The following is a 23,779-nucleotide window of genomic DNA, read 5'->3' on the forward strand; positions in this document are numbered from 1 at the left end:
CAGGAGACATCAGGAGACATCTGGAGACATCAGGAGACAACAGGAGACATCAGGAGACAACAGGAGACATCAGGAGACAACAGGAGACAACAGGAGATAACAGGAGACATCAGGATACAACAGGAGACAACAGGAGACATCAGGAGACATCAGGAGACATCTGGTTTTAAGTGGTGTAGTGATTACAGCCGGCTGGAGACATCAGGAGACAACAGGAGACATCAGGAGACAACAGGAGACATCAGGAGACATCTGGTTTTAAGTAGTGTAGTGATTACAGCCTGGTGGAGACAACAGGAGACATCAGGAGACAACAGGAGACATCAGGAGACATCTGGTTTTAAGTAGTGTAGTGATTACAGCCTGGTGGAGACAACAGGAGACAACAGGAGACATCAGGAGACATCAGGAGACAACAGGAAACAACAGGAGACATCAGGAGACATCAGGAGAAATCAGGAGACATCTGGTTTTAAGTAGTGTAGTGATTACAGCCTGGTGGAGACAACAGGAGACATCAGGAGACAACAGGAGACAACAGGAGAAATCAGGAGACATCTGGTTTTAAGTAGTGTAGTGATTACAGCCGGCTGGAGACATCAGGAGACAACAGGAGACATCAGGAGACATCTGGAGACATCAGGAGACAACAGGAGACAACAGGAGACATCAGGAGACATCAGGAGACAACAGGAGACATCAGGAGACAGCAGGGGACGTCAGGAGACAACAGAAGACATCAGGAGACAACAGGAGACAACAGGAGACATCAGGAGACAACAGGAGACATCAGGAGACAACAGGAGACATCAGGAGACAACAGGAGACATCAGGAGACAACAGGAGACATCAGGAAACGTCAGGAGACGTCAGGAGACGTCAGGAGACGTCAGGAGACATCAGGAGATAACAGGAGACATCAGGATACAACAGGAGACAACAGGAGACATCAGGAGACAACAGGAGACAACAGGAGACATCAGGAGACATCAGGAGACATCTGGTTTTAAGTGGTGTAGTGATTACAGCCGGCTGGAGACATCAGGAGACAACAGGAGACATCAGGAGACAACAGGAGACAACAGGAGACATCTGAGTTTTAAGTAGTGTAGTGATTACAGCCTGGTGGAGACAACAGGAGACATCAGGAGACAACAGGAGACAACAGGAGACATCAGGAGACAACAGGAGACAACAGGAGACATCAGGAGACATCAGGAGACATCAGGAGACAACAGGAGACAACAGGAGACAACAGGAGACATCAGGAGACATCAGGAGACAACAGGAGACATCAGGAGACATCAGGAGACATCTGGTTTTAAGTGGTGTAGTGATTACAGCCGGCTGGAGACATCAGGAGACAACAGGAGACATCAGGAGACAACAGGAGACAACAGGAGATAACAGGAGACATCAGGATACAACAGGAGACAACAGGAGACATCAGGAGACATCAGGAGACATCTGGTTTTAAGTGGTGTAGTGATAACAGCCGGCTGGAGACATCAGGAGACAACAGGAGACATCAGGAGACAACAGGAGACAACAGGAGACATCAGGAGACATCTGGTTTTAAGTAGTGTAGTGATTACAGCCTGGTGGAGACAACAGGAGACATCAGGAGACAACAGGAGACAACAGGAGACATCAGGAGACATCAGGAGACATCTGGTTTTAAGTGGTGTAGTGATTACAGCCGGCTGGAGACATCAGGAGACAACAGGAGACATCAGGAGACAACAGGAGACAACAGGAGATAACAGGAGACATCAGGATACAACAGGAGACAACAGGAGACATCAGGAGACATCAGGAGACATCTGGTTTTAAGTGGTGTAGTGATTACAGCCGGCTGGAGACATCAGGAGACAACAGGAGACATCAGGAGACAACAGGAGACATCAGGAGACATCTGGTTTTAAGTAGTGTAGTGATTACAGCCTGGTGGAGACAACAGGAGACATCAGGAGACAACAGGAGACATCAGGAGACATCTGGTTTTAAGTAGTGTAGTGATTACAGCCTGGTGGAGACAACAGGAGACAACAGGAGACATCAGGAGACATCAGGAGACAACAGGAGACAACAGGAGACATCAGGAGACAACAGGAGACATCAGGAGACATCAGGAGACATCTGGTTTTAAGTAGTGTAGTGATTACAGCCTGGTGGAGACAACAGGAGACATCAGGAGACAACAGGAGACAACAGGAGAAATCAGGAGACATCTGGTTTTAAGTAGTGTAGTGATTACAACTGGCTGGAGACATCTGGTTTTAAGTAGTGTAGTGATTACAGCCGGCTGGAGACATCAGGAGACAACAGGAGACATCAGGAGACATCTGGAGACAACAGGAGACATCAGGAGACAACAGGAGACATCAGGAGACATCAGGAGACATCAGGAGACAACAGGAGACAACAGGAGACATCAGGAGACAGCAGGGGACGTCAGGAGACAACAGAAGACATCAGGAGACAACAGGAGACAACAGGAGACATCAGGAGACAACAGGAGACATCAGGAGACATCAGGAGACAACAGGAGACATCAGGAGACAACAGGAGACATCAGGAAACGTCAGGAGACGTCAGGAGACGTCAGGAGACGTCAGGAGACAACAGGAGACATCAGGAGACATCTGGTTTTAAGTAATGTAGTGATTACAGCCGGCTGGAGACATCAGGAGACAACAGGAGACATCAGGAGACATCTGGAGACATCATGAGACATCAGGAGACAACAGGAGACATCATGAGACATCAGGAGACAACAGGAGACATCAGGAGACATCAGGAGACAACAGGAGACAACAGGAGACATCAGGAGACAACAGGAGACAGCAGGAAACGTCAGGAGACGTCAGGAAACGTCAGGAGACGTCAGGAGATGTCAGGAGACGTCAGGAGACATCAGGAGACATCAGGAGACAACAGGAGACATCAGGAGACATCTGGTTTTAAGTAATGTAGTGATTACAGCCGGCTGGAGACATCAGGAGACAACAGGAGACATCAGGAGACATCTGGAGACATCATGAGACATCAGGAGACAACAGAAGACATCATGAGACATCAGGAGACAACAGGAGACATCAGGACACATCAGGAGACAACAGGAGACATCAGGAGACAACAGGAGACATCAGGAGACATCAGGAGACAACAGGAGACAACAGGAGACAGCAGGAGACGTCAGGAGACAACAGGAGACATCAGGAGACAACAGGAGACAACAGGAGACATCAGGAGACATCAGGAGACAACAGGAGACAACAGGAGACATCAGGAGACAACAGGAGACATCAGGAGACAACAGGAGACAACAGAAGACATCAGGAAACTACAGATAGATCAGGTGAAATGAGTTCTGCTTTTCATGAACAGAAAGCACACGCTCCGGGAGTCGTCTTCTTCCAAACGATTCCCTCCAGTCATCCATCAGCTGCTGTCTCTATCTCTCTCTGCACTCTCACCCTGGGTTTGACCCAAATGGCACCCTATTCCCTATACATTCCCAGAGCCTGGTCAAAAGTAGTGCACTATAGAGTGAATAGGGGACTCTGTGCCAACAACACGTATATTTATGTCACAGGAGCTTTACACTGTCATCCCTAGTAAACCACAGATTTAAGCTGTCATCTCTAGTGACCCACAGCTTTACACTGTCATCCCTAGTGAACCACAGCTTTACACTGTCATCCCTAGTGAACCACAGCTTTACACTGTCATCCCTAGTAAACCACAGCTTTACACTGTCATCCCTAGTAAACCACAGATTTAAGCTGTCATCCCTAATAAACCACAGCTTTACACTGTCATCCGTAGTGAACCACAGCTTTACATTGTCATCCGCAGTGAACCACAGCTTTACATTGTCATCCCTAGTAAACCACAGCTTTACACTGTCATCCCTAGTGACCCACAGCTTTACATTGTCATCCCTAGTGACCCACAGCTTGTAAAGTGGATCTGCTCAATAGCACATAGACTATAAATATCACTCAGCCATACTGAGCAGTAGCGACAGTATGTGGTTCATTCTGCATCGTGGCTGAGTGGTCTGGTCTGTCTGTCTGAGCAGTAATGTTCATTCTGCATCGTGGCTGGGTGGTCTGTCTGTCTGTCTGTCTGAGCAGTAACGACAGTATGTGGTGGGTTATGTTCATTCTGCATCGTGGCTGAGTGGTGGTCTGTCTGTCTGTCTGTCTGAGCAGTAACGACAGTATGTGGTGGGTTATGTTCATTCTGCATCGTGGCTGAGTGGTCGGTCTGTCTGTCTGAGCAGTAACGACAGTATGTGGTGGGTTATGTTCATTCTGCATCGTGGCTGAGTGGGCACGGAAGTGTCTTTTTGAACAGCAGGATCCAGCAGGCGTAGGGAAGGGAGGGAGAATGATGATGTAGTGCAGTGTTGCCCCAGCACCCCTGTTGGAAAACACTGTGGCGCCCTGCCACCGCTCGATACGCACAGACAGCCAATAGGAGCAGAGAGAGAGATTGATAGTTAGAGAGAGAGAGATTGATAGGCAGAGAGAGAGAGGAAGAGGAGGGGGAGAGAGAGAGATTGATAGTTAGAGAGAGAGAGATTGATAGGCAGAGAGAGAGAGGGAGAGAGAGAGAGAGGAAGAGGAGAGGGGAGAGAGAGAGAGAGAGAGAGGAGGGGAGAGGGAGGGAGAGAGAGAGGAGAGAGAGAGAGAGAGAGAGAGGAGGGGAGAGGAAGGAGAGAGAGAGAGAGGAGGGGGAGAGGAGGGAGAGAGAGAGGAGGGGGAGAGGAGGGAGAGAGAGAGAGAGAGAGAGAGAGAGAGGAGGGGGAGAGGAGAGAGAGAGAGAGAGAGAGAGAGAGAGAGAGAGAGAGAGAGAGAGAGAGAGAGAGAGAGAGAGACACGTTACAGAGAGATCTGGTAGTCCCATCCACCAAACTACCAGGTGTGAAACAGGGAAGGGACTCAGGGGGTATGCTCATTTGTTATAGTACAGACCTAACTCACTCTATTAAATTAATAAAAACAGGAACATTTTACATTTGGCTAGAAATTCAAAAGGAAATTACCTTAACAGAGAAAAATGTCCTCCTGTGTGCTACCTACAGTGGGGAGAACAAGTATTTGATACACTGCCGATTTTGCAGGTTTTCCTACTTACAAAGCATGTAGAGGTCTGTCATTTTTACCATAGGTACACTTCAACTGTGAGAGACGGAATCTAAAACAAAAATCCAGAAAATCACATTGTATGATTTTAAGTAATTAATTTTAATTTTAACTATGACAGCTTCTCCATCCTAGAGAGGGAGATCAACCTATTCCAGGCCCAGGGACATGTACTAGGTGGGTATGTACGTAGTCAAGGCTAGGCTTCGAGGAGACTCCTACGGTGGGTACACCTATAGCTCATCTCTTGGCAGTAGTACTGTAGACTACTTTATCACCGACCTCAACCCAGAGTCTCTCAGAGCGTCTACAGTCAGCCAACTAACACCCCTATCAGATCACAGCAAAATCACAACTTCTTGAACAGAGCAATACTCAATCATGAGGCATCGAAGTCAAAAAAAGGTGTACTAATCAGAGATGCTATAGATGGAAGGAAGGGAGTTTAGAAACCTACCAAACAACTATTTGCCAACAACAAATCCAGTCCCTCCTAGACGACTTCCTGGCCAAAACGTTCCACTGTAATAGTGAAGGTTTAACTTCTCTAGGGTAGGGGGCAGCATTTGGAATTTTGGATGAAAAGCGTGCCCAAATTAAACTGCCTTCTACCCAGGCCCAGAAGATAGGATATGCATATAATTAGTAGATTTGGATGGACAACACTCTACAGTTTCCAAAACGTTTCAAATCATGTCTGTGAGAACTGATTAAGCAGGAAGTAGTCCATTCAGGAAGTAGGATTTGCTTGTTGTTGTAGTTTTCTATTCAATGCCATTACAGTATCCATAGACTTAGGACTTAAATTGCAGTTCCTATGCCTTCCACTAGATGTCAACAGTCTTTAGAAATCGTTTCAGGCTTGTATTCTGAAAAATGGGGGAGTAAGAGCAGTCTGAATGAGTGGACCCAGACGTGTCACAGAGCTTTTTCATGCACGCGACCGAGAGCGGGCCTTTCTTGTTTACCTTTTATATTGACAACGTTATTGTCCGGTTGAAATGTTATCTATTACTGAGGCTAAAAATAACCTGAGGATTGAATATAAACATCGTTTGACATGTTCCTATGAACTTTACGGATACAATTTGGATGTCTTCCTGTTGTGACTGCGTTTGAGCCTATGGATTACTGAAGAAAACGCACAAACAAAACTAAGGTTTTTGGGTATAAAGAGACTTCATCGTACAAAAGGAACAATTTATTGAATAAATGAATCTCTGCTGAGTGCAAACCTATGAAGATCATCAAAGGTAAGTGATTACATTTGATCTCTCTCTGACTTGTGTAACTGTTCTACTTGGCTGGTTACTGTTTATAATGATTTGTCTGCTATGTTCTCAAATAATTGTAAGGTATGCTTTCGCCGTAAAACATTTTTAAAAAATCTGACACAGTGGTTGGATTCACAAGAAGTTCATCTTTAAACCTATGTAAAATAGTTGTGTATTTTCTGACTCTATATAATGAGTATTTCTGTATTTGAATATGGCGCCCTCCAATCTCACTGGTTAAACTTAGCAGTAGGAGGCCTGAACAATATATCATACCTAAGAAAACCTAAGAAAACACGATGAATAATTTAAAAACCTAAGAAAAAAAATTGAGGAACCATCAAAAACATCCCGAAAATCAAAAAATCAGAAAAATCTCGGGAAATAATCTGCTGCATTATCATCAAAAGCAGACTCCAGTGAAAACAATGTCCTGAGCAAATGTCAAATTAGCTTTTTACCCAAATACCTGCCGGGCGGCAGTGTAGCCTAGTGGTTAGAGCGTTGGAATAGTAACCGGAAGGTTGCAAGTTCAAATACCCGAGCTGACACGGTAGAAATCTGTCATTCTGCCCCTGAACATGCAGTTAACCCACTGTTCCTAGGCCGTCGTTGAAAATAAGAATTTGTTCTTAACTGACTTGCCTAGTTAAATAAAGGTTAAATTAAAAAATAAAAACCATGAAAGACACCCTTATTGACAAACAAAACAAAAGTAAAGTCTCTCATGCTTTGTTAGATTTCAAAAAAGCTTCTGACTCAATTTGGCGGAGGGTCTGATATACAAACTGATGGAAAGTAGTGTTGGGGGGATATGACAAGATATGATAAAATCCATGTACACAAACAACAAGTGTGCGGTTAAAATTGGCAGTAAACACAGAATTATTTCGTCAGAGCCGTGGGGTGAGACTGGGTTGCAGCTTAACCACCCTCTCTAACATATATATCAACAAATTGGCGAGGGCACTAGAACTGTCTCCTGCATCCGACCCTACTAGAATCTGAGGTCAAATGTCTACCTATCTGGTGCTTCTGTCACCATCCAAGGACAGCCTAGATCTTCTGCACAGATTCTGTCAGACCTGGGCCCTGACAGTAAATCTCAGTAAGAACAAAATAATGGTGTTCCAAAAAAATGTGCATTTGCCAGGAACACAAATACTAATTCCATCAAGACACCGTTGCCCTAGAGCACACTAAAAAATGATGCATACCTCTGCCTAAACATCTGCACCACAGGTAACTTCCACAAAGCTGTGAATGAGCTGAGAGACAAGGCAAGAAGGACCTTCTATGCCATCAAAAGGAACAAAATTAGACATATCAATTAGGATCTGGCTAAAAATACTTGAATTAGTTATAAACTCAGTAAAAAAAGAAACGTCCCTTTTCCCTTCTTCAGGACCCTTTCTTTCAAAGATAATTAATAAAAATCCAAATAACTTCACCGATCTTCAATGTAAAGGGTTTAAACACTATTTCTCATGCTTGTTCAATGAACCATAAACAATGAATGAACATGCACCTGTGGAACGGTCGTTAAGACACTAACAGCTTACAGACGGTCGGCAATTAAGGTCACAGTTATGAAAACTTAGGACACTAAAGAGGGCTTTCTACTGACTCTGAAAAACACCAAAGGAAAGATGCCCAGGGCCCGTGCTCATCTGCGTGAACGTGCCTTAGGCATGCTGCAAGAAGGCATGAGGACTGCAGATGTGGCCAGGGCAATAAATTGAAATGTCCATACTGTGAGATGCCTAAGACAGTGCTACAGAGAGACAGGACAGACAGCTGATCATCCTCACAGTGGCAGACCACGTGTAGCAACACCTGCACAGGATCGGTACATCCAAACATCACACCTGCGGGACAGGTACAGGATGGCAACAACAACTGCCCGAGTTACACCAGGAACGCGCAATCCCTCCATCAGTGCTCAGACTGTCTGCCATAGGCTGAGAGAGGCTGGACTGAGGGCTTGTAGGCCTGTTGTAAGGCAGGTCCTCACCATACATCACCGGCAACAACGTCGCCTATGGGCACAAACCTACCGTCGTTGGACCAGACAGGACTGGCAAAAAGTGCTCTTCACTGACGAGTTGTGGTTTTGTCTCACAGGGGGTGATGGTCGGATTCGTGTTTATCGTCGAAGGAATGAGCGTTACACCGATGCCTGTACTCTGGAGCGGGATCGATTTGGAGGTGGAGGGTCCGTCATGGTCTGGGGCGGTGTGTCACAGCATCATTAAACTGAGCTTGTTGTCATTGCAGGCAATCTCAACGCTGTGCGTTACAGGGAAGACATCCTCCTCCCTCATGTGGTACCCTTCCTGCAGGCTCATCCTGACATGACCCTCCAGCATGACAATGCAACCAGCCATACTGCTCATTCTGTGCGTGATTTCCTGCAAGACAGGAATGTCAGTGTTCTGCCATGACCCCCTCTTTCTTCAGGGACACTAGTGGAAGCCTTAGGAAGTGCAATATGACCCCATAGAGACTGTATATTCGATAGGAAATTACTTGAAAATCTACAATCCTCAGATTTCCCACTTCCTGGTGTAATTTTTCTCATGTTTTTGCCTGACATATGAGTTATGTTATACTCACAGACATCATGCAAACAGTTTTAGAAAATTCAGAGTTTCAAGTTTTCTATCCAAATCAACTAATAATATTAGTTAATATTAACAACCGGGCCTGAGTAGTAGGCAGTTTACTCTGTGCACCTTATTCATCCCCAAGCTACTCAATACTGCCCCCCAGTCCCAAAGAAGAAGTTAAAGACCTAGTAATCTTTTACATCAGTAGTAGTCAATATTTAATCGTCACTTTATTCAGTCTCATCTGAAAGTTGTAAATTCTTGGTTATCTTCACAAAGTTGAATCAACATTACAAAATTTGGTTTAATTATTTATTTACAAAATACCTAAATAATCAAACAGGATTACATCTACACAGAATGCATTGATTACTAATGATGTCATAAAGGAAAGCGTCCGGCGGACAGAACAGATATGACATCACAAAGAAAGGGGGTTTTGAATGAAAGAGCGGGAAGACTGAGAAACAACTGGAGAAGCTATGCTATCGTAAATACAGAATCTTATGCATTCTAAATAACCGCCTGTTTGGAAAAGGAAAATGCAAGGAATATTTACTCTGAGCTGCGCTTCAATAGGTTGGTCGTAGATGGAAGGCCGTGTTGACCAGCAGGGATCTCTTGTCCTCTGAAGAATGTCTCTGGTGGTAAACTGGATACGTTGTAGTATCGTTGTGTGTGTTAGACTGTAGACTGTATACGTCGTCCATCCTTTCTTAGCCCATGTTTACAGCGGCTGCTGCTAACTCAACGGCTAGGAGGTATCACTTTTGGAGTGAATAAGAGTTCATACCAAGTTGCGATACTTTTAAGATAGTGCTATAATCTGGCTGGTATAGTCGAAATTCATCCTTCCGGCGTGTCGATCTTCACCTTGAACACGATGCTAATTTCGTTCGCTTTTTATCTGAGCCCTTTTAACGTAGGACCGTCATGTCCTCGGAACAGAAAGTTGAATTTTCACCTACGGGTTTATATAGTTTACAACCCAGGTCTGTTCACTTGAGCAGAGGGCCTCTGAATGAGTGGTGTTCTTATGACAAAACGTTCTCTCGTTAAGAAGCTAAAATTACATTTAATCTTTTCACAAATAGTTTCATGTTTAAACATTTAAATTGCACAACTATTCCATGTGAATCTGATAACTAGAACGTGTAGATTTTCCAAGATACAGTTTATGTCGTCCTGTCATCGGTAATAATGTCTCAGGCACCAACTGATCTGACATCATATTCACTAAGTACCAACACATATTTTCAACTGGTTGGATTACCGCAATATGGTTCAGTTTCCCACCTTTTGATGTTCCCAGAATCTCTATGTTAACATAACTTTTCAAAAGTCAGCTCTATAGAGCAGAGAGAGAGAAACGGGGTATTTATGGGGGTCATAAACGTCTGTTATGCTGGTGAATGAGGACCCAAAAAAGACTTGGCGAAAACAGAGTCTTTAATCCAGTAAAGTAACTTTACAATCAAAAGGCATAATTCTACTCGTAATGACGAGAACAGACTGGAGACTTGATCAAGAACTGCAGGTTGCCTCGGGAAGGCACTTGAACGTAGCAGACTCAGACACCTGCTCACCACGCAGCATCTGAGGGAAACACGACACGACAGGGCGATACATAGACACAGCACGGTGAACAATAGACAAGGATCCGACAGGGCAGGAACGGAAAACAAGGAGAGAAATAGGGACTCTAATCAGGGAAAAGGATCGGGAACAGGTGTGGGAAGACTAAATGATTGATTAGGGGAATAGGAACAGCTGGGAGCAGGAACGGAACGATAGAGAGAAGAGAGAGAGGAAGGGAGAGAGAAAAAGGGGAACGAACCTAAAAAGACCAGCAGGGGAAAATGAACAGAGGGAAAAGCAAAATGACAAGACAATCTAAGACAAAACATGACAGTACCCCCCACTCACCGAGCGCCTCCTGGCGCACTCGAGGAGGAATCCTGGCGGCAACAGAGGAAATCATCAATAAGTGAACGGTCCAGCACGTCCCGAGACGGAACCCAACTCCTCTCCTCAGGACCGTAACCCTCCCAATCCACTAAGTATTGGTGACCCCGTCCCCGAGAACGCATGTCCATGATCCTACGTACCTTGTAAATAGGTGCGCTCTCGACAAGGACGGGAGGGGGGAGGGAAGACGAACGGGGTGCGAAGAAAGGGCTTGACACAGGAGACATGGAAGACAGGATGGACGCGACGAAGATGTCGCGGAAGAAGCAGTCGCACAGCGACAGGATTGACGACCTGGGAGACACGGAACGGACCAATGAACCGCGGAGTCAACTTACGAGAAGCTGTCGTAAGAGGAAGGTTGCGAGTGGAAAGCCACACTCTCTGGCCGCAACAATACCTTGGACTCTTAATCCTGCGTTTATTGGCGGCTCTCACAGTCTGTGCCCTGTAACGGCAAAGTGCAGACCTCACCCTCCTCCAGGTGCGCTCACAACGTTGGACAAACGCTTGAGCGGAGGGAACGCTGGACTCAGCAAGCTGGGATGAGAACAGAGGAGGCTGGTAACCCAGACTACTCTGAAACGGAGATAACCCGGTAGCAGACGAAGGAAGCGAGTTGTGAGCGTATTCTGCCCAGGGGAGCTGTTCTGCCCAAGACGCAGGGTTTCTGAAAGAAAGGCTGCGTAGTATGCGACCAATCGTCTGATTGGCCCTCTCTGCTTGACCGTTAGACTGGGGATGAAACCCGGAAGAGAGACTGACGGACGCACCAATCAAACGACAGAACTCCCTCCAAAACTGTGACGTGAATTGCGGGCCTCTGTCTGAAACGGCGTCTAACGGGAGGCCATGAATTCTGAACACATTCTCAATGATGATTTGTGCCGTCTCCTTAGCGGAAGGTAGTTTAGCGAGGGGAATGAAATGTGCCGCCTTAGAGAACCTATCGACAACCGTAAGAATCACAGTCTTCCCCGCAGACAAAGGCAGACCGGTAATGAAGTCTAGGGCGATGTGAGACCATGGTCGAGAAGGAATGGGGAGCGGTCTGAGACGACCGGCAGGAGGAGAGTTACCCGACTTAGTCTGCGCGCAGTCCGAACAAGCAGCCACGAAACGGCGCGTGTCACGCTCCTGAGTCGGCCACCAAAAGCGCTGGCGAATAGACGCAAGAGTGCCTCGAACACCGGGATGACCAGCTAACTTGGCAGAGTGAGCCCACTGAAGAACAGCCAGACGAGTGGAAACAGGAACGAAAAGGAGGTTACTAGGACAAGCGCGCGGCGACACAGTGTGCGTGAGTGCTTGCTTAACCTGTCTTTCAATTCCCCAGACTGTCAACCCGACAACACGCCCATAAGGAAGAATCCCCTCGGGATCAGTAGAAGCTACAGAAGAACTAAACAGACGGGATAAGGCATCAGGCTTGGTGTTTTTGCTACCCGGACGGTAAGAAATCACAAACTCGAAACGAGCGAAAAACAACGCCCAACGAGCTTGACGGGCATTAAGTCGTTTGGCAGAACGGATGTACTCAAGGTTCTTATGGTCTGTCCAAACGACAAAAGGAACGGTCGCCCCCTCCAACCACTGTCGCCATTCGCCTAGGGCTAAGCGGATGGCGAGCAGTTCGCGGTTACCCACATCATAGTTGCGCTCAGATGGCGACAGGCGATGAGAAAAATAAGCGCAAGGATGAACCTTATCGTCAGACTGGAAGCGCTGGGATAGAATGGCTCCCACGCCTACCTCTGAAGCGTCAACCTCGACAATGAATTGTCTAGTGACGTCAGGAGTAACGAGGATAGGAGCGGACGTAAAACGTTCTTTTAGAAGATCAAAAGCTCCCTGGGCGGAACCGGACCACTTAAAACACGTCTTGACAGAAGTAAGAGCTGTGAGAGGGGCAGCAACTTGACCGAAATTACGAATGAAACGCCGATAGAAATTAGCGAAACCTAAAAAGCGCTGCAACTCGACACGTGACCTTGGAACGGGCCAATCACTGACAGCTTGGACCTTAGCGGAATCCATCTGAATGCCTTCAGCGGAAATAACGGAACCGAGAAAAGTAACGGAGGAGACATGAAAAGAGCACTTCTCAGCCTTCACGTAGAGACAATTCTCTAAAGGCGCTGTAGAACACGTCGAACGTGCTGAACATGAATCTCGAGTGACGGTGAAAAAATCAGGATATCGTCAAGATAGACAAAAACAAAGATGTTCAGCATGTCTCTCAGAACATCATTAACTAATGCCTGAAAAACAGCTGGCGCATTGGCGAGACCAAACGGCAGAACCCGGTACTCAAAATGCCCTAACGGAGTGTTAAACGCCGTTTTCCACTCGTCCCCCTCTCTGATGCGCACGAGATGGTAAGCGTTACGAAGGTCCAACTTAGTAAAGCACCTGGCTCCCTGCAGAATCTCGAAGGCTGATGACATAAGGGGAAGCGGATAACGATTCTTAACCGTTATGTCATTCAGCCCTCGATAATCCACGCAGGGGCGCAGAGTACCGTCCTTCTTCTTAACAAAAAAGAACCCCGCCCCGGCCGGAGAGGAAGAAGGCACTATGGTACCGGCGTCAAGAGACACAGATAAATAATCCTCGAGAGCCTTACGTTCGGGAGCCGACAGAGAGTATAGTCTACCCCGAGGAGGAGTGGTCCCCGGAAGGAGATCAATACTACAATCATACGACCGGTGAGGAGGAAGGGAGTTGGCTCGGGACCGACTGAAGACCGTGCGCAGATCATGATATTCCTCCGGCACTCCTGTCAAATCGCCAGGTTCCTCCTGAGAAGTGGGGACAGAAGAAATGGGAGGGATGGCAGACATTAAACACTTCACATGACAAGAAACGTTCCAGGATAGGATAGAATTACTAGACCAATTAATAGAAGGATTATGACATACTAGCCAGGGATGACCCAAAACAACAGGTGTAAAAGGTGAACAAAAAATCAAAAAAGAAATAGTCTCACTGTGGTTACCAGATACTGTGAGAGTTAAAGGTAGTGTCTCAAATCTGATACTGGGAAGATGACTACCATCTAAGGCAAACATGGGCGTAGGCTTGTCTAACTGTCTGAAAGGAATGTCATGTTTCCGAGCCCATGCTTCGTCCATGAAACAACCCTCAGCCCCAGAGTCAATCAAGGCACTGCATGTAGCACCCGAACCGGTCCAGCGTAGATGGACCGACATAGTAGTACAGGATCTAGATGAAGAGACCTGAGTAGTAGCGCTCACCAGTAGCCCTCCGCTTACTGATGAGCTCTGGCCTTTACTGGACATGAATTGACAAAATGTCCATCAAATCCGCAATAGAGGCACAGGCGGTTGGTGATCCTCCGTTCCCTCTCCTTGGTCGAGATGCGAATACCTCCCAGCTGCATGGGCTCAGTCTCTGAGCCAGAGGAGGGAGATGGTTGCGATGCGGAGCAGGGAAACACCGTTGACGCGAGCTCTCTTCCACGAGCTTGGTGACGAAGATCTACCCGTCGTTCTATGCGGATGGCGAGAGCAATCAAAGAGTCCACACTGGAAGGAACCTCCCGAGAGAGAATCTCATCTTTGACCACTGCGTGGAGTCCCTCCAGAAAACGAGCGAGCAGCGCCGGCTCGTTCCAGTCACTAGAGGCAGCAAGAGTGCGAAACTCTATAGAGTAATCCGTTATGGATCGATCACCTTGGCATAGGGAAGCCAGGGCCCTAGAAGCCTCCCTACCAAAAACTGAACGGTCAAAAACCCGAATCATCTCCTCTTTAAAGTTCTGGTAATTGTTTGAACAATCAGCCCTTGCCTCCCAGATAGCTGTGCCCCACTCTCGAGCCCGGCCAGTAAGGAGTGAAATGACGTAAGCAACCCGAGCTCTCTCGCTAGAGTATGTGTTGGGTTGGAGAGAGAACACAATATCACACTGGGTGAGAAAGGAGCGGCACTCCGTGGGCTGCCCGGAGTAGCAAGGTGGGTTATTAACCCTAGGTTCCGGAGGCTCGGCAGGCCAGGAAGTAACAGGTGGCACGAGACGAAGACTCTGGAACTGTCCAGAGAGGTCGGAAACCTGAGCGGCCAGGTTCTCCACGGCATGGCGAGCAGCAGACAATTCCTGCTCGTGTCTGCCGAGCATGGCTCCTTGGATCTCGACGGCAGTGTTACGAGCATCTGTAGTCGCTGGGTCCATTCTTTGGTCGGATCCTTCTGTTATGCTGGTGAATGAGGACCCAAAAGCGACTTGGCGAAAACAGAGTCTTTAATCCAGTAAAGTAACTTTACAATCAAAAGGCATAATTCTACTCGTAATGACGAGAACAGACTGGAGACTTGATCAAGAACTGCAGGTTGCCTCGGGAAGGCACTTGAACGTAGCAGACTCAGACACCTGCTCACCACGCAGCATCTGAGGGAAACACGACACGACAGGGTGATACATAGACACAGCACGGTGAACAATAGACAAGGATCCGACAGGGCAGGAACGGAAAACAAGGAGAGAAATAGGGACTCTAATCAGGGAAAAGGATCGGGAACAGGTGTGGGAAGACTAAATGATTGATTAGGGGAATAGGAACAGCTGGGAGCAGGAACGGAACGATAGAGAGAAGAGAGAGAGAAAAAGGGGAACGAACCTAAAAAGACCAGCAGGGGGAAAATGAACAGAGGGAAAAGCAAAATGACAAGACAATCTAAGACAAAACATGACAACCTCCCCCAATAGTTCAACGTCATGACAGCCCTAAACAGAGAATACACAGTAGCAGAATACCTGATCACTGTGACTGACCCAAACTTAAGGAAAGCTTTGACTATGTACAGACTCAGTGAGCATAGCCTTGCTATTGAGAAAGGCCCCTGTAGACAGACATGGCTCTCAAGAGAAGACAGGCTATGTGCTCACTGCCCACAAAATGAGGTGGAAACTGAGCTGCACTTCCTAACCTCCTGCCCAATGTATGACCATATTAGAGACACATATTTCCCTCAGATTACACAGACCCACAAAGAATTTAAAAAATCATAATAATAAACTCCCATATCTACTGGGTGAAATTCCATAGTGTGACGTCACAGCAGCAAGATGTGTGACCTGTTGCCACAAGAAAAGGGCAACCAGTGAAGAACAAACACCATTGTAAATACAACCCATATTTATGCTTATTTATTTTCCCTTGTGTACTTTCACTATTTTCACATCATTACCACCCTGTATATATACATAATTAACACTGTATATATACATAATTAACACTGTATATATACATAATTAACACTGTATATATACATAATATGACATTTGAAATGTCTTTAGTCTTTTGGATCATTTTTAAGGGTAATGTTTACTGTTAATTTATTTCCAATAAAGCCATTGAATTGAGAGAGAGAGAGAGAGAGAGAGAGAGAGAGAGAGAGAGAGAGAGAGAGAGAGAGAGAGAGAGAGAAAGAGAGAGCGATAGGCAGAGAGAGAGAAAGAGAGAGAGGGAGAGAGAGAGAGGGAGAAAGAGAGAGAGAGGCAGAGGTAGAGAGAGAGAGAGAGAGAGAGAGAGAGAGGCAGAGGTAGAGAGAGAGAGAGAGAGAGAGAGAGAGAGAGAGAGAGAGAGAGAGAGAGAGAGAGAGAGAGAGAGAGAGAGAGAGAGAGAGAGAGAGAGAGAGAGGGAGAGAGTAGAGAGAGGCAGAGGTAGAGAGAGAGAGAGAGAGAGAGAGAGAGAGGCAGAGGAGAGAGAGAGAGAGAGAGAGAGGAGAGAGAGAGAGAGAGAGAGAGAGAGAGAGAGAGAGAGAGAGAGAGAGAGAGAGAGAGAGAGAGAGAGAGAGAGGCAGAGAGAGAGAGAGAGAGAGAGAGAGAGAGAGAGAGGGAAAAAGAGAGAGAGAGGCAGAGGTAGAGAGAGAGAAAGAGAGAGAGAGAGGGAGAAAGAGAGAGAGAGAGAGAGAGAGAGAGAGAGAGAGAGACAGAGAGACAGAGAGACAGAGAGAGAGAGGCAGAGGTAGAGAGAGAGAAAGAGAGAGAGAGAGGGAGAAAGAGAGAAAGAGAGAGAGAGAGAGAGAGAGAGAGAGAGAGAGAGAGAGAGAGAGAGAGAGAAATGCAGAGAGAAAGATGCAGAGATCCAGGAAATGCCTGAGCACAGCCCCCTCCCCATCAGCCAATCACATGGCCCATCAGTCAGCTAATTGATGATATCTCCGTCCCCTGTAATCGCAGAGCTGTTTAGAGAGGGCAAATCATTATTTATGAAATATTGGGAGTAACAAATGGCAGAGTAGATATTAAGGAGAGGGATGTCTGAGATCAGACAGAGTTGGATGGGTCTGCCACTTCCCCTGCGGGCCGCCTGCCCAGCGAGCCTTCCAGCCTGGAGGGGGGGAAACCTGCAGTCATCACAAAGTGGATGTATTTACAGCTCCCTCTGACACACCAATCAGAGAGGAGAACGGCGGTCGCTAGGCCGGTGAAAAACAACTGTGTTTGTGTTTTGAGAATACACTGCTAATCAGAATATCTGAGAGAGAAAGAGACATATTCTAGACCAGAACCACTCAACGTAGACACACATTCTAGACCAGAACCACTCAACGTAGACACACATTCTAGACCAGAACCACTCAACGTAGACACACATTCTAGACCAGAACCACTCAACGTAGACACACATTCTAGACCAGAACTACTCAACGTAGACACACATTCTAGACCAGAACCACTCAACGTAGACACACATTCTAGACCAGAACTACTCAACGTAGACACACATTCTAGACCAGAACCACTCAACGTAGACACACATTCTAGACCAGAACCACTCAACGTAGACACACATTCTAGACCAGAACCACTCAACGTAGACACACATTCTAGACCAGAACCACTCAACGTAGACACACATTCTAGACCAGAACCACTCAACGTAGACACACATTCTAGACCAGAACCACTCAACGTAGACACACATTCTAGACCAGAACCACTCAACGTAGACACACATTCTAGACCAGAACCACTCAACGTAGACACACATTCTAGACCAGAACCACTCAACGTATTTACGCTTGCCATACTTTACAGATTTTCATTTTTAATTCATTTGTAAAAATGTCTAAAAACAATACAACACTTTTATATTATGGGGTATTGTGCGTAGGCCAGTGACACGTTCTCAATTGAATTCATTTTAAATTCTGGCTGAAACAGAACAGAATGTGGAAAAAGTCTGCTGTATCCTGCTACCAGTCACTTCTCAGCCCTGTTTAAATGTGTATCCTACTACCAGTCACTTCTCAGCCCTGTTTAAATGTGTATCCTACTACCAGTCACTTCTCAGCCCTGTTTAAATGTGTATCCTACTACCAGTCACTTCTCAGCCCTGTTTAAATGTGTATCCTACTACCAGTCACTTTTCATTTTTCTAGTGGTTAGCGTGTAGAGGCGGCAGGTAGTCTAGTGGTTAGAGTGTAGAGGCGGCAGGTAGCCTAGTGGTTAGAGTGTAGGGGTGGCAGGTAGCCTAGTGGTTAGAGTGTAGAGGTGGCAGGTAGCCTAGTGGTTAGAGTGTAGGGGCGGCAGGTAGCATAGTGGTTAGAGTGTAGAGGCGGCAGGTAGCCTAGTGGTTAGAGTGTAGAGGCGGCAGGTAGTCTAGTGGTTAGAGTGTAGAGGCGGCAGGTAGCCCAGTGGTTAGAGTGTAGGGACGGCAGGTAGCCTAGTGGTTAGAGTGTAGAGGCGGCAGGTAGCCCAGTGGTTAGAGTGTAGAGGCGGCAGGTAGCCTAGTGGTTAGAGTGTAGAGGTGGCAGGGTAGCCTAGTGGTTAGAGTGTAGAGGCAGCAGGTAGCCTAGTGGTTAGAGTGTAGAGGCAGCAGGTAGCCTAGTGGTTAGAGTGTAGAGGCAGCAGGTAGCCTAGTGGTTAGAGTGTAGAGGTGGCAGGGTAGCCTAGTGGTTAGAGTGTAGAGGCAGCAGGTAGCCTAGTGGTTAGAGTGTAGAGGCAGCAGGTAGCGTAGTGGTTAGAGTGTAGAGGTGGCAGGGTAGCCTAGTGGTTAGAGTGTAGAGGCAGCAGGTAGCCTAGTGGTTAGAGTGTAGAGGCAGCAGGTAGCCTAGTGGTTAGAACGTAGAGGCAGCAGGTAGCCTAGTGGTTAGAGTGTAGAGGTGGCAGGTAGCCTAGTGGTTAGAGTGTAGAGGCAGCAGGTAGCCTAGTGGTTAGAGTGTAGAGGTGGCAGGGTAGCCTAGTGGTTAGAGTGTAGAGGCAGCAGGTAGCCTAGTGGTTAGAGTGTAGAGGCAGCAGGTAGCCTAGTGGTTAGAGTGTAGAGGCAGCAGGTAGCCTAGTGGTTAGAGTGTAGAGGCAGCAGGTAGCCTAGTGGTTAGAACGTAGAGGCAGCAGGTAGCCTAGTGGTTAGAACGTAGAGGCGGCAGGGTAGCCTAGTGGTTAGAGTGTAGAGGCAGCAGGTAGCCTAGTGGTTAGAACGTAGAGGCGGCAGGGTAGCCTAGTGGTTAGAGTGTAGAGGCAGCAGGTAACCTAGTGGTTAGAGTGTAGAGGCGGCAGGTAGCCTAGTGGTTAGAGTGTAGAGGTGGTAGGGTAGCCTAGTGGTTAGAGTGTAGAGGCAGCAGGTAGCCTAGTGGTTAGAGTGTAGAGGCAGCAGGTAGCCTAGTGGTTAGAGTGTAGAGGTGGTAGGGTAGCCTAGTGGTTAGAACGTAGAGGCAGCAGGTAGCCTAGTGGTTAGAACGTAGAGGCAGCAGGTAGCCTAGTGGTTAGAACGTAGAGGCAGCAGGTAGCCTAGTGGTTAGAACGTAGAGGCGGCAGGGTAGCCTAGTGGTTAGAGTGTAGAGGCAGCAGGTAACCTAGTGGTTAGAGTGTAGAGGCGGCAGGTAGCCTAGTGGTTAGAGTGTAGAGGTGGTAGGGTAGCCTAGTGGTTAGAGTGTAGAGGCAGCAGGTAGCCTAGTGGTTAGAGTGTAGAGGCAGCAGGTAGCCTAGTGGTTAGAGTGTAGAGGTGGTAGGGTAGCCTAGTGGTTAGAACGTAGAGGCAGCAGGTAGCCTAGTGGTTAGAACGTAGAGGCAGCAGGTAGCCTAGTGGTTAGAACGTAGAGGCAGCAGGTAGCCTAGTGGTTAGAACGTAGAGGCTAGTAATCGAAAGGTTGCTTGATCGAATACCCGAGCTGACATGGTAAAAATCTGTCGTTCTGCCCCTGAACAAGGCAGTTAACCCACTGTACCGTCATTGTAAAATAAGAATTGGTTCTCATCTGAATTTGCCTAGTTAAATAAAGGTTAAATCGCCCCCCCCCCTCATAGGAGCCCATTATTCACTCTTATTAGCCCAGTGAATTGTTGTACCACATGTCCACATGGCAAGGGGTGGACCACACCCTATTGCCTCTGAGCATTTGGCCATCATTGTCATAATGCTACATTGTCGGTTGTTTAAAGTAATGACCTCTCGTTTCTATCGAGGGAAACACATCTGCCTTGCTACATTTACACATGTTCTCCAATGACAAAATCTCTTGAGTTTTCTGTTATTGAATGAGACCTTGTCCTTGTCTGTCTGTGTATGTTTCAGAACACCCTGGAGTCCTGTAACATCTGCAGTCAACCCATCATGGAGCGTATCCTGCGGGCTACAGGGAAGGCCTACCACCCGCACTGCTTCACCTGTGTGGTGTGTCAACGCAGCCTGGACGGTATCCCCTTCACTGTGGACGCTGCCAACCACATCCACTGCATCGACGACTTCCACAAGTAAAGGGGGCTGCGGCCCAACACACACTCACACAGAGGGACACACACACACTCACACAGAGGGACACACACACACTCACACAGAGGGACACACTCACACAGAGGGACACACACACACTCACACAGAGGGACACACTCACACAGAGGGACACACACACACTCACACAGAGGGACACACACACACACACTCACACAGAGGGACACACACACACTCACACAGAGGGACACACACACACTCACACAGAGGGACACACACACACTCACACAGAGGGACACACACACACTCACACAGAGGGACACACACACACACACAGAGGGACACACACACACACACAGAGGGACACACACACACACAGAGGGACACACACACACTCACACAGAGGGACAGGGACACACACACACTCACACAGAGGGACACACACACACTCACACAGAGGGACACACACACACTCACACAGAGGGAAACACACACACTCACACAGAGGGACACACACACACTCACACAGAGGGACACACACACACTCACACAGAGGGACACACACACACACACTCACACAGAGGGACACACACACACTCACACAGAGGGACACACACACACACACTCACACAGAGGGACACACACACACTCACACAGAGGGACACACACACACTCACACAGAGGGACACACACACACTCACACAGAGGGACACACACACACTCACACAGAGGGACACACACACACACACAGAGGGACACACACACACACAGAGGGACACACACACACACAGAGGGACACACACACACTCACACAGAGGGACAGGGACACACACACACTCACACAGAGGGACACACACACACTCACACAGAGGGACACACACACACTCACACAGAGGGAAACACACACACTCACACAGAGGGACACACACACACTCACACAGAGGGACACACACACACTCACACAGAGGGACACACACACACTCACACAGAGGGACACACACACTCACACAGATGGACACACACACACTCACACAGAGGGACACACACACACTCACACAGAGGGACACACACACACTCACACAGAGGGACACACACACTTACACAGAGGGACACACACACACTCACACAGAGGGACACACACACACTTACACAGAGGGACACACACACACACACACACACAGAGGGACACACACACACACTCACACAGAGGGACACACACACACTCACACAGAGGGACACACACACACACAGAGGGACACACACACACTCACACAGAGGGACACACACACACTCACACAGAGGGACACACACACACTCACACAGAGGGACACACACAGAGGGACACACACACACTCACACAGAGGGACACACACACACTCACACACTCACACAGAGGGACACACACACACTCACACAGAGGGACACACACACACTCACACACTCACACAGAGGGACACACACACACTCACACAGAGGGACACACACACACTCACACACTCACACAGAGGGACACACACACACTCACACACTCACACAGAGGGACACACACACACTCACACAGAGGGACACACACACACTCACACAGAGGGACACACACACACACACACACTCACACAGAGGCACACACACACTCACACAGAGGGACACACACACACACTCACACAGAGGGACACACACACACACACACACACACACACACACACACACACACACACACACACACACACACACACACACACAGAGGGACACACACACACACACTCACACAGAGGGACACACACACACACACTCACACGGAGGGACACACACACACACACACACACACACACACACACACACACACACACACACACACACACACACACACACACACACACACACACACACACACACACACACACACACACACACACACACACACACACAGAGGGACACCCATACACACACAGAGGAACACACACACACAGAGAAGAGAAACGGAAGTAAAGACTTCTAACCTCACGTTCAGACAGTAAACGATTCTTGTGAAGTAAAAAACCTGCTGGTTATTTCCTGATGACGAAGTAGCAGGGGTAGAAAGACACCTGAGCAGGTCGTGTTGCCATGCCAACGACGCTAACGGTGTGACAAGCCTGACTTCAACAAAGCAGTCTGGTCGTGTTGCCATGCCAACGACGCTAACGGTGTGACAAGCCTGACTTCAACAAAGCAGTCTGGTCGTGTTCCCATGCCAACGCCGCTAACGGTGTGACAAGCCTAACTTCAACTAAGCAGTCTTTGGTCGCGTTCCCCTGCTCAGACGTTGCACATATCAACCAACGGTTGCGTGCCACGTCATCTTCTGTGTCATCGACTGACAGATTGCTATGACATATGATGTGGTTAACTGATATGTAAAATACTTATCCAGGCGCTGGAATATCTGGCATCAGCAACGCCTGGGCAGAAGATTGCACCCTTTGTCAACGAACAGATGAGGCTGTTTTCACCAACCCACCAACCCACCAACCAACTCACTTCCTGGTTCTGAGCCAATCACAAAGCCACCACCCATCTCACTTCCGTGTTCTGAGCCAATCACAAAGCCACCACCCACCTCACTTCCGTGTTCTGAGCCAATCACAAAGCCACCACCCATCTCACTTCCTGGTTCTGATCAATCACAAAGCCACCACACACTTCACTTCCTGATTCTGAGCCAATCACAAAGCCACCTCACTTCTTGATTCTGATGTATGTCTTTAGTTCAGTCACCTGCAGTTAGAAGATCACTAATTGATTACACAGTTTATTTGTATTCATAGGTACATTCAAATGTTTTCTCTCCCCTCCCCCCTCTGTCTCTCTCCCCTCTGCCTCTCTCTCCTCTCTCTGTCCCCCTCCCCTCTACTACTTCTCTGTCTTTACCATCCTCCCCTATTAGGAAGTTTGCCCCTCGTTGCAGTGTGTGTTCTGAGCCCATCATGCCAGCTCCAGGCCAAGAAGAGACTGTTCGTATCGTGGCCTTGGATCGAGACTTCCACGTGCAGTGTTACAGCTGTGAGGTATGTATCTACTATGCAGTGTTAACTCTACTT

The 23,779-nt window shown here is 47.7% G+C and overlaps 1 protein-coding gene across 1 annotated transcript in view; it reads left to right on the forward strand.

The window, feature by feature from the left end:
- LOC124018170 (lipoma-preferred partner homolog) overlaps window positions 1-23,779 on the forward strand; it is a 30,779-nt gene that overhangs the window by 4,445 nt on the left and 2,555 nt on the right. The window contains exons 2-3 of the mRNA XM_046333433.1: window positions 20,547-20,725; window positions 23,626-23,746. Coding sequence (XP_046189389.1) covers window positions 20,586-20,725; window positions 23,626-23,746 — 261 coding nt within the window. The 5' untranslated portion in view covers window positions 20,547-20,585. The remainder of the gene's footprint in view (window positions 1-20,546; window positions 20,726-23,625; window positions 23,747-23,779) is intronic.

The sequence above is a fragment of the Oncorhynchus gorbuscha genome, unplaced genomic scaffold, assembly GCF_021184085.1.
Source record: "Oncorhynchus gorbuscha isolate QuinsamMale2020 ecotype Even-year unplaced genomic scaffold, OgorEven_v1.0 Un_scaffold_4189, whole genome shotgun sequence".
NCBI classification, from domain to species: Eukaryota; Metazoa; Chordata; class Actinopteri; order Salmoniformes; family Salmonidae; genus Oncorhynchus; species Oncorhynchus gorbuscha.